We start from the raw sequence: 11,969 nt of genomic DNA on the forward strand, positions 1-11,969 counted from the left end.
GCGGAATTACTCGCCTCTTGTGAAACATGCATTATGTCAAGTATCGGGCAGAGGGCCGTCCATTTTCACACGTTTATAGCAGAATGCATTTGTGGGAAGCATATTTCACAGAGTGCACTTGCAGAGACCGCCACACACAAAATGGATTTACTTGGACTTGTCAAGCATGTCTGTGGGAATGCGGGAGGAAAGCAGAACAGCCGAGGCAAATCCAACGGAGACATGGCGAAAAGGTGCCAATCCTGCACAGACGACATCCAGAATACCCAACGGCCTTCACTTCACAGAGCACCTTTCTGTACTGTACACCTATGCAGCTCATTTCTTTGTATATATATTTGATTTTTTCACAAAAACAGCACGAGCAGTTGATAGGTGGAGGTAAGGATTACACCGGCAACCCTGGAGTTTCAATTCCAGTAACTCAGCCACCAGTTTACATTGCCTGTATTTTTCATTCTACTCTCATTGTAAGCACGTAATTTATATTATTGTATGCACTTGATAAAGCAAAGTCAAACAAAGGCCCTGACCTCCGTAAACTGGATTAAAGAGATCCAAAAATGAGATTAATAGATATATTTTTTTTATTAATAAGTTACTTACATGTAGTTGGTAGTGGTAGCCAAGAAAACATTTTAATCTCAAATTTCATGGAGGAAGACACACAGTATGGCACCAATGGTGACCAACGGTACCAAAGATGTCCACGAAATAATCTCACGTTACTCGTATCGCTTAAGTGACACATCAAGTCATCCAGTCGTTTGCTCACAACTTGCAATACGCATGTACTTTTTTTTTTCTTTCTAATAGACTGTTAATTAAATAACTCCACAAACAGAAAGATCCTTCATGAGGGGTCTTGCTTTTAAACTGAAGACCAGCCTCTCCCCCTTCCTTTGTTGGTCAACAGTTCTGTCGCACAACAAAAGGAATCAATGGAGTTTCCCTTTAAGCAGTTTTGAGAACTTCTGTTTTACTTTTAAATGTGTGTGCGTATTGCGAGTGCCATGAAAGACAGACTAGCATCCCGGCTGGACAATGGCATGACCACTTGCCAAGATAGAAGGTGCCAGGGGATGGACAGCCAGGAGCCATTCCATTCAGTGGCCCACTGGAGCTGCCTCAACTCAGACACCTGAAGGGGTTCATGGGAAGTGGAGTCCAAAAGTGCAGTCCTGTCACGAGTCCCTGTGTGCCACCTAACACAGACAGAACTTTATTTGTCCCCAAGGAGAAATTTGCCTTGGTATGGAGGGTGGAACTGGGCTTCTGGCCTCCAGTTTCTGCTGGCACCTTCCATCTTGGCATAACACCATCATCGGTCCTACAGTATATACACACACACATTATATATACCGTATATACTCGTGGATAAGTTCTCTCGCGGATAAGTCGGGACTGGATTATACCGTATAATTTCGGGTATTTTATAACGTTGGTCATTTAAGTCGAATTTGGAAAACTCACACTATTGGTCCAAGAGATTATGATATGCTAACGCCCACTGACAGAGTCACCACGGCGCACACAGCCTTTTTTATTTTTTATGTATTGAGCCTACGTGACAAAACGGTAATACCCGAACTATTCCGAAGCAACGTTTGCACTGTTTTGTGTATCTTACACCCTCATACATCTTTATTGTACGAGCATCCCTTATCTACGATGGAGCGTTCAATCAGAAGAAAATATGAAGCTGGTTTTAAATTAGTGGTGAAAGAAATTGGTAACTGCGCTGCTGCAACAAAATTCGATGCGTCTGAGAAACTGGTGCGAGATTGGAGGAGGCAAGAAGACGTAAAATAAAAAATGTAAGAGTCACATTTTTGAACGGGCATATAAGTCGGGGTTTATGATCGATTTTTCAGGTTTCAAGACCTGACTTACACGTGAGTATATACGGTATACATACACACAAACACAAACATATAGATAGACACATACTGCATATAGGGTGGTCCAGATCTAATTATGCAATTTTCATTACGCTATAACTTATTAGGTTTATTACATAGAAAATCACCCGAAAAATCCCGGACCATCGAGAAGTGTGCAAACTGACGACATGAAGAATCGTCTTTGCACCGAACTGGAATCGTCCCCACGTAAATCAAAGTCAACCAGATGATCTGGATCTGCATAATTAGATTTGGACCACCCTGTACACACACATACATACACACAATTTAAAGATGCATTAGTAATTCAAAAAGCACTATACAAAAACGTAACTTTACTAATTCGATATTTTTAAGGATTTGTACTTGGCAAAGATTAAGAACTGTAAAAAATCCTTTCTGTACTTTTTTCCTTCTTTGTATGCTGGGTACATATAAATAATTGTATATAAAGGTCAATGAGCACCACCCTTCGCACTCGCATGAATTTAAAAAGAAGCAGAGAATGCTGGGTAATCGAGTTTCTTTCCACACCCCAAAGGCTGACTGGTGACTCTGAACTGCTCTGCTGTGTACAGTAAGGCCCCAGTCTCTCGGTTCATTAATTGTTAATATTTCAGAGCCTCTTCTTGCTCGCTGGACATGAAACGCCGTCATTCTGGTGTCCCATGTCGTCTTCACTCCACAAGTTCAGTGGGGCGGAGGCTCAACGCGGGGTTAGTTCCTGCTTTATGTCCATTGGAAAAGCAGAATGGGAATAACAGCCTCATGATGACGGACTGACAACTGGCTGGCTGACGTTACTAACTTTCATGTTAATTATTTTTATCTACAGCGCATTGATTCACAGAAATGCTGTGAAGTGCGATATTTTTAAAACTGCATACAAACTGCTCAAATAGGTTTAAACGTCTGCACGTCTATTACTGCATTCTTAAATTTAAATTGAGTACTGCAGTTGATCTGTGCATTAAATTACATGAACCACACGCTTTTTATCAACATAAAAAAATAAAAATTACACACTCTACCACAACAATTTATTTCTTTTTAATACTATGGTCTGAAGAGATTTTCTATAAAAGTGTGTCACATCTGAAGCCTTGGTGGCAGATACAGAACATATAATGAAGCGGAAACGCATCAGGACAACTTCTGCAGAGTAAAAAATCCATTCAATGAAGACTCGTCTCTCCGATTTTGGGACGTCTTAACACGAGCGAAAAGGTCACATCAGAACAGAACATTTAACCGCACACTAGACCGATACCTTCAGGCACAAAGTTATTTTAAACGTGGCAATTAAAAAGGCGACTTCATTCAGTTTTCAGTTTACAGGGCCGTCTCCTTCAGTCCAACCCTTTGATAAGGCGGAGGAGTCGTGTTAGTTTAAGGATTAATAAACAGGCAACATGTCGCCTTAATGAGCGTCACCTCCCTGTGACTTCGGAGCTCACGTTCTAATTCAGTTTAATTAAAGGCCGTTTAAAGGAAATGCTGGGCAGCCTGCAGGATTCGGGCAAAAGGCAAAGAATAGGCAGCCCACAGGCCGTCAAATGCCACCTTTCACCAAACTGAAAACTTTGTTTGCATTTTGTTTCATTGTTCTTATTTCTACAAAGGAGGTTAAAAATACTGCTGCCAAAAAAATATTACTTTAGACAGACAATCAAACAAGAAAAAAAAAAATCAGTTAATGCGCCTGCCAAGAGGGTCATTACGAGTGCCCACCAAGTTTTTGGCTGCAGAACACTTCACGGGTCCTCTCTAAATGCGTGCAGATGGGGGCTTCTCTTCATGTCTGTGTGAGTGTGTGTGTGTTTTACGTGTGACCATTTGGTCTTTAAAGTGTGACCAGGATTAAGGAATCATTTCACACTTCCATGCTAATTACCCAAACCCCCTGTAAAGAAAACTGTGTGGTGGTAAAAGAAAGCAACCCTGGGAAGTCGGAGCTTTGAGGTGACAAACTAATCAATGGATCTCAAGCCGCAGCAAACACAAACAGAAAAACTCCACCTTAAAAAAAGAGCAGAAACGCAATCACACGCACAAAAATGAGGGACATCTCATCAACGTGGAAGAAAAAAATAAATAAATAAAACGCAGGAGAGCGAGAACGACCGGGCAGGACGGTGGGATTGCCTTTTTAATTTCAGACAGGGGTCTGGCGGAGGTTAGGGACAAGGCGCTGTAAGTTAAGTGACACAAGGATGCAGCCATTAGAAACAATGGAAGGCGTTAAGAGCCTTTTGGAAAATTAGAATGGTGGCATCCAGCTGTGAGAGAAAACGCATGGCGTAGAAGAAGTGACGGATGTGACATAGCAAGGAGGCTCAATGCTCTTCCCAATTTAACTTTACTTTGTATTATTTTATTTTTTTTACCTTGCCCTGTACCTTAAAATAAAATAGGGAAACGCAACACAGGGCTGGAAACTGGTCAGAAAACAGGCCCGGCATGGGCTTACGGTGCTTTCTAGGTATTGTGGGGCTTCTCCATTTTACAGGAAGGAGTTAAAACAACTGGGGTCTTACATCGAACATTCAGGACATGACATACGGCATGAAAGACACCAAAAAAAAAGGGGGTTCTGATCATATTGTTTTCAACCATCCGCCTTCTCCCTCAATCCTTTCTAAAACGCTTTTTAGGGCAGGCGTAGCTTGGAAACTAAGCACAGACCCACGAAGCCAAAGGTGCAGACTTGCACGTCTTACATCAACTTGAAATAAACCACTTAAGCAACGGCAAATATGAATTAATATAACGTGCGCGATTTGAACAGCAATATTGGGAGCACGGCTTGGGGAATCTTTCAGACAGGATTACGATTTTGTATTTTTGTGTACTGAAGCGGTTTGGGGAGAACTGGAATGAATGCGCTCCCGCGAAGGGCTTTAAAAAGAACTATTAACGCAGTAAAACACGCCGTCAAAATAAAGCAGAGCGGGGTCGTCTCCAAAATACCGTAACAGGCATGGCAGATTTGTATTCTGCTAAGTACGCATTACCTCCAGATCTGCGACGACGTATATTCGGGGGGGTGTAATGATGCTTTATGGAAGAAACAACAAAAAAATATCCAGGAAAATCATATTGGAGCTTTTCAAGGGGGATTTCATTAATCTAAATAAATTGAACCTTATAAAAAAAAATATTACTTTGAATTATACTTGCGAATACAAAAAACAAAAAGTGCCATCCAGCAGTCCCAGTCATACAATACAATGTTAAAATGTCACCCTGTTCTGTCCACTTAAAGGATCACAGCAGGAAAAAAAGATTTCTACAAGCTTCCCCATTTGACGAATTCATAATAAATGATATTTCGTCAATTTGATCATCGATTTGAAGGAATGGCATCATCAACGCTTGCCTTGTGTTTTTTTTTTTTTTCTATTAAATTCACTGCACGTTTTCCACCACAAAATCAAATTAAAAAGAATTTGTAATCATCACATAGTAAATAATTTAAATACTTCAAAGTGCGCGCAGCCTTTCGGAGCCGACTGATAAACGTGCAGCGTGGCCGATGACCCCTCATATCCACCCTTCGGTTAGTCGCAGGGTGCAGAGCCACCAGGACGGGTGCATCGATTATTTTAGTTATCGGTTTGTTCCCAAAAGTTTCTCCTTCGCCAGTTTGTTTCCATCTTCAGCACATCACCGTTTTCGAAATGTTGTGGATGCGGATGCAAGAATTTCTTCCACCTGCCTACCCCTACAAGACAATACGACACTTTAACAACACAGATGATGATGATGATGATGATGATGATGGTGGTCCCGCTCCCCAAACCCCGGTGGAGGAGTCCAGAAGAATGGCCCACACGTGCTGCCTCAACAAACTGAATTACGCGAGTATACTTGAAATCAGGGAAACACAAAGCCGTCCATGAAATGTTCAGACATTCCCACAAATACAAAAAACGTGTATCAAGATCAAATGGCAGACGAGCCCCCAATGCCGGCCGATACTTCACAAAATATTCCAAAGCACCACTTTTTACCCTCTCGATTCTACACAATATAAAAATAAAATGCAAGTTTCAATGGTTCAGGCACAATATTTCACTCGGCGCCTCTTCTTGAATGTTAAACTCCATGACAAAGGAGCTCCACAAGGCACCAAGAATTCAGCCGAAAGCAACAAGGCGACGACACGAGACTGTTGGACATTCTGCTCCATACGCAGGGCCCGGAGTGGGCGCTGCGAGGGGTCCGTTGTTGCACTGTTCTCATCCCTGAAGCTCACTAACAAATTTAATCTCTAAAACATTTCGCTCCACACACCTCTTTGTTTTAACTGAGCGGAGTTTTGCGTTCTCTGAAATGCAATAAACTCTTTACTCTTTTATCTGTGACTTGTCACCCAGCGCTCTCCCTCCTCAGACTGACACTCGGTTACAGGTCTCGATACGCGGAAATCGGAGTTTAAAAGTCTCCCGTTGGAATTTAAAATGTGAGAAGACGACAAAAAAAAAAAAATCATCTTTTGAACACAAAAGTCCAGTCGGGGAATTAAGCTGTGGATTCCTTTAAACCTCACCAACTTGATTTTTACTTTTTAATTATTAAGGAACAGTAAAATGAGTACAAAATTGTTCAAATGTTAGTTCCATACCTCTAATTTATGAAAAAAAAAAAATCTTTTAAATCTATGCATAACTATTGCCTGCTACTCCTGATAAATAACACATTACAACTATTTACATGTAAGTAACATTTGGAAACTCTGCTCTGTAGTGCAAATTTCTAATCAAATAAAATTTGTGACAAATAAAAAGTAATTCATAGAGCAGCACTCTTTACAAACCCACAGCAGTCCTTTAATAAGTAAAATGTGTTAAAACAGCAGCAGCAAGTGTTGTAAAATGTGCCCCACACATCCCAGATAGACACGACATTAAAAAAAAGCAGCAAAACAATGAACTAAAATGACTTCCTTCCTTCCTTATCACCTCTTTAAGCCCCGGGTATTAAAAATAATTTAAAAAAAAACTAATAATGAAATTTGTAAGACACAAAACGTTATTTACTGGTGACGTGTATTATTATAGATCAGCTGCAATATTAATAAATGCAGTAAAAACAAGGTGTCTCGATTTCCGTCATCACTCCCCAAGTGCCAACCTCACTTCTTTACTGGAGGAGCTAAAAGTGCTGGAAATAAAATAAAAAGCATCGATTTTAGAGTTTCAGATTCGGCTCGGTGTGAACACACACGACAACAGGGGGGACGCGGCGAGCCCGCCATTCAGCGATTTAACAAACGACAATTTCAATTTGGAAAGTAGAAAAGCAGCAACTATTTCGTCGCGGGCAACTAAAACAATTTTAATAACATTATTCGAGCACAGTGTACACAACTGTACGGGCCTGCCTTTATTTCTTAATTGTTCAGTTTGGGTGTTTTCTAATTTTTTTTTTTTTTTAATTTCATACGAGTAAAGACAACTAAATGTAAAATGAAGGGGTTAACCTCATGATGGGCGAAGGGGGCTACATAACGCCCTCCAGATTGCAAACTTCAGTCTCGGTCCTCCATGACGGTTTATTCCGCATTTTTTTTTTTAAAGAAGCACCCCGTAAATGTAAGGATTCAAATCTGGAATATCTGCGTTTAAGGTGGGCGATGCCATGAGCCCTAAAAGTGCTGAAAGCGGCTGCCGGGTCCCCATTGTTGAGTGGTGTGTGTGGGGGGGGGGGCTTTCATACGAAAGGCTGCGCACCAGCAAGACGAGGAAGGAGTGGAACAAATGAGACGGGCAGCGAGTGGAAAAAACGAAGCGCATCCAGCAGATGTTTGTCCTGCATCTCAACGTGCAAGTTAACAAGTAGAAGAAACAAAACCCCAAAAATAAAATGTATGGAGCAGGCGCCGTCTGTACGAGTTACTCAATAAGTGAACACAAATTCTTATCAATGGCTGGGACATCAGCCGCGAGTAAAACCCGAGAGGACGTACTTTGTAAAAATAAATAAAGTTCGTCCCTACATCAAAATAGTTGGGAGGTCAAGTTAAAACAAGTCGAACACCTTAACCCCCCCAAAACTAGCTCATTTAATTCTAACCCTCAGACAGTTCAACTTTTTGCTGCTGAATGCACTTCAATTTTGAAGTATTGTTTTTTTTGGGGGGAGGAGGGGGTGCTGGTGGACTGGGGTTAAGGGGGTCCTAAGGAATGCTGCCCTGAATCAAAGCGGCTCAGGCGTCTCGTCTTACCTGGCTTGTGCCTCGTCCAGACTCTCGTCCGTGATGGCCATGATCTGTTGCAGAATGTCCCCGATGTCTTGCTGAGGTTGACCAAGCTGCTGCTGCTGTTTACGAACCGAATCCGGATCGCCTCCGTCGGGCTGGTTCAATGCCCCCAAGCCGCCAAGACCCGCCAGCATCCGGGACTGCTCATCCATGTCGCTCGCACAAGAGCGGAGAAAGAAAAAACGGCGAGATCGGGCCGGGAAGAGCGAGGCTCACAATGTGGGCAAGCACCGCCGCGAAAAGGCAGCGCTCAGCGAAAGCACTCCGCGGCTCTTCCACCGTACTTGTGCCGAAAATAAAACTAAATGAAAATAAAAAACAGCGCTGTGCTAGCAAACATAAAATAGTCCCCCGTAAGATCAAAGTAAATGAATGAATCTGGAAGAAGCAGAAAAAATAAATCTACGAGGGCTCGACTGGTGGCTTCTGTTTACTAGTAAAAAAAAACAAACAAAAAACGTACAAAAGGACATAAAGATTTTCCCCAAAATAAAATGATGTACTAAGAAGACAAAAGCTTTGAGAAAAAACAAAGTAAAAAAATAAAATAAAAATAAAAACACATACACACAACGTGCTAGCAAAAAAAAATCCTAGATTTACAAAATGAAAAACTGCATATACGGAGCACACGGTTCAAATTAAAAAGAAAAAAAAAACACAGCGATATAATCCCAATTAGGAACGAGATTTATGAAGCGAAAGGCATTGGAATAAAGCGAGCGTCCGTGGCAAGAAGAGGGCGACAAATCTTGCAAGACGAAGAAGAAAAAAAAAGCCCTATTCTGCACAAATAACCGATTCGGGGCTTTTTGGCGGTCTCTTTTATTTTGCTCTCACTTCAGCAAAAATAGAAAGCAGCGAGAGTTGTTGATATTTTCCCCTCTATTTATTAAAAACCGAGAGAGAGAGGGAAAAAAATAGCCGCCCGGCCGAGCCCGTGTGCGCAGCGGTGACGACTCTTCTGCTCTTGCGTGTTTTCAATCTCCTCCACGCGGACTGAAGAGAATCACAGAGGAGGCTTCTATCCCGGGGCCAGCTCAAGCTCCGCTTCCTTCCTTCATCCTTCCCCCTCCTCCTCCTCCTCTTCGCTACCGGCCCACTTCGGCGACAGCGCGTGCGCGTACTCGATGAGCAAAAGGACTAGACGTGCGCGCACCCGCAAGCGGGCGCTACACACCCAGTTCTGAAAACGAACTACGTTAAAGGTTCTTTTTTAAAGATAATAATTAATAAATGTTGTCCAACTAAACAATCAAATCAGTACTGGACCGTCTTCTTTGGATGATGAAAATGTAATTGAGTGTTTTTTTTTTTGTTTTTTTAGAAAATATGAATTCCAAACTGGGTAGCTTGAAATAATAATGCTGGTTAGTGAAGCTGCCTCAGAGCTCCATAGTCCTGGATCTGAATTCTGGCCCAGGCGATAGCAGGTGTGTACTCTGTTTTCTTCCTACTGCTACCTAACTGTGAAAAGGTAGTGCAGTTTAGTAGTGAAGGCTTTGGACTTCAAACCTTGAAGTTGTGGGTTCAAATTTTGTTATTGACACCTTGTGACCACGAGCAAGTCACTACACCTGTCTGTGCTCCAACTGGGAAAAACAAAAGAAATGCAACCAACTGTATCTCAAATGTTGAAAGCCAAAATAGTAAATAATATTAAGTGTCGGGTTGTATGTGATTGTACCACTTGTGCCAAGACAGGGTCTAGGGCCAGAATACGACCTTCAGAGCCCCTAAGCACTTAAAAGATTTTGGCGCCCAACAACCTCTATTATTAATATTTTATTATATACCAGTAACAGTGCACTGCAATGCTGTTTCCTGAGCAGCTCTTCTTTTCTCTACCCTAGCGGCCCGCTTCTTCTCTTCTTTCGTCGGCATCTTTTTGTGTTAAAACTGATAAATCAGTGCTTGTGTTGCAATTACTTAGTACATTTTCTTTAATTTTTCACTTCAGCTGGCACTTAACTCTTCAATCTGCCTCAAGAATGATTTAAGATATGAAGAGGTAGGGGAAGTGATGGTGAAGGTGGTAGGGATGAGAATGGTGCCCGTATGCATGTGCCGCATGGCCGCCCTACTGGCCGCTGCCGAGACTTGATTGCACAATTAAATAAAAATAAAAAGAGGAATATCCTTGGAGGTCAATCATCACCCCGAAAGTGGATAGTAGACATCACGTAGTATATGTGTACCAAATTTCAGTTCAATAAGTCAAACAGTTTGCGAGTTACAGGTGATTTAAAATCCTGGACAGACAAACAGACAGCCACGATAGCGTATTATATAAGAAGATGTTGTGGCAGACGACCAGGGACCTTACCCTACCGAAGTAAGGGAGTAAGGGAAGGGAAGGACCAGGAGGGGGGGGTAATACCTTTCCCAGGGCGCAAAAGGGAAGCCCCCCTGGATTACATCAGGGCCACGGATTTGGAGCTGGGAAGCTCAACCCTGTGGACAATCCCGGAACCATGGATGGCTGCACTTCCGCCACACCAGGAAGTGCTGCTGGAAGTTTGTCAGGGCGCACCTGGAGGTACATCTGGGTGCAACATAAAAGGGACCACCTCACTCCATTCGGGGAGCCGGAGTCGGGTGGCAGAGGACAGAGCTTGCGAGAGAGGAGTGGAGGTGGCAGAAGTAACAAGAGAAGAGAAGAGAAAGAAAGTAAAGGACTGGGTATCAATGAGTATTATTCTTGTTGTATTGTGCTGTGCAGAGGAAGAAGGAATAAAATAAAAGCGTGTGTTTTGAGACGTTCTGAGTCCGTCTCTGTCGGTGTTCCAGGCGTTTATGACACTTTTATTGGCTAACTGAAAAGATTACAATATGCAGGCTTTCAAGGCGGCTCAGGCCCCTTCTTCAGGCAAAATGTAATCAGATTGTAATCTTTTTAGTTAGCCCGTAAAAGGTGTCATTTTGGTTGACTTCTCATTGCATCAATAATGGCTAATATGGCACAACACCCCACTACTACTGTCACATATGTGCGCTTTGGAGGCAGTCAACAAGCCCTGAGGTGAGTGAAATATCATGAGATGAAGGGTTGATTTACGATACTAATGCCTCTCTCTCTTTATCACCAGACTAAAGAAGGAAAAGTAACCCAACAAACTTACCTCACACACTTCTGGGTTCACAAGATGGCCGCCCAACATCACTTCCTCATCTGGCTCCCAATGATGACATCACATCCTGGCTCCTGTTGATGACGTCACTTCTGACTCCATCTTGATTAGTCCCGTTCAGTCTCCTGAAGATGATATCACTTCCGCCATATCATCAGTTCCAGTCTCCTCTTGATGACGTCACATTCGTCTCGTAGTTATGACGTCATCTCCAGCCACATCATTTTCCGCCAGCCATTTTATTCCTTTATAAAAACGCCATGTCTGTAGTCTTCTGTGTCAATTGCTGTCTTAAGTACATTGATTGCTATTTTTCATTCATTCCTTTACTTTGTCTGTTGGACATTATACGGTGACGGTCCCCAACTATTTTTCCGTTGTGGAAGTCTTTTTATTCACGACTACACCAATCTCGTGACATTTCACTCACCTCAGGGCTTGTTGACTGCCTCCTAAGCGCACGTGTGTGACATTACATATATGTATTCACAGCAGAATTTATTCAGCTGCTAGATATTTGAGGGGTGTCTTGCGTGCACAGCCCATTTCAAATCCCCCCACAACATCTCAAATGGATTCAGACCCGGGCTTTCACTTGGCCATTCCAGAACCTTCACATTCTTTCTTTTCAGCCTTCCCTTTGTGGATTAACTGGTATATTTAGGGTGA

At 42.4% G+C, this 11,969-nt stretch overlaps 1 protein-coding gene and 1 long non-coding RNA gene across 5 annotated transcripts in view; one reads left to right on the forward strand and one right to left on the reverse strand.

Annotated features, from left to right (window-relative positions):
* The window catches only part of pbx4 (pre-B-cell leukemia transcription factor 4), a 240,271-nt gene extending 231,530 nt beyond the window's left edge, over nucleotides 1–8,741 (reverse strand). For 2 of the 4 annotated variants that reach the window (XM_039770401.1, XM_039770399.1), the window contains exon 1: nucleotides 8,134–8,738. In XM_039770401.1, the coding sequence (XP_039626335.1) occupies nucleotides 8,134–8,321 (188 nt within the window). In that variant the 5' untranslated portion in view covers nucleotides 8,322–8,738. Of the gene's footprint in view, nucleotides 1–8,133 lie in introns of all 4 variants that reach the window. The other 2 variants (XM_039770402.1, XM_039770403.1) reach the window with 2 other exon arrangements.
* A 347-nt stretch (nucleotides 8,742–9,088) lies between these two features.
* Nucleotides 9,089–11,645, forward strand: LOC120539985. Its single transcript, XR_005635738.1, has 3 exons — nucleotides 9,089–9,377; nucleotides 9,497–9,602; nucleotides 11,259–11,645. It is a non-coding gene; the product is annotated as an uncharacterized LOC120539985 (long non-coding RNA).
* The last annotated feature ends 324 nt before the right edge of the window (nucleotides 11,646–11,969 follow it).

The sequence above is a fragment of the Polypterus senegalus genome, chromosome 12 (genome assembly GCF_016835505.1).
Source record: "Polypterus senegalus isolate Bchr_013 chromosome 12, ASM1683550v1, whole genome shotgun sequence".
In the NCBI taxonomy this organism is placed as follows: domain Eukaryota; kingdom Metazoa; phylum Chordata; class Cladistia; order Polypteriformes; family Polypteridae; genus Polypterus; species Polypterus senegalus.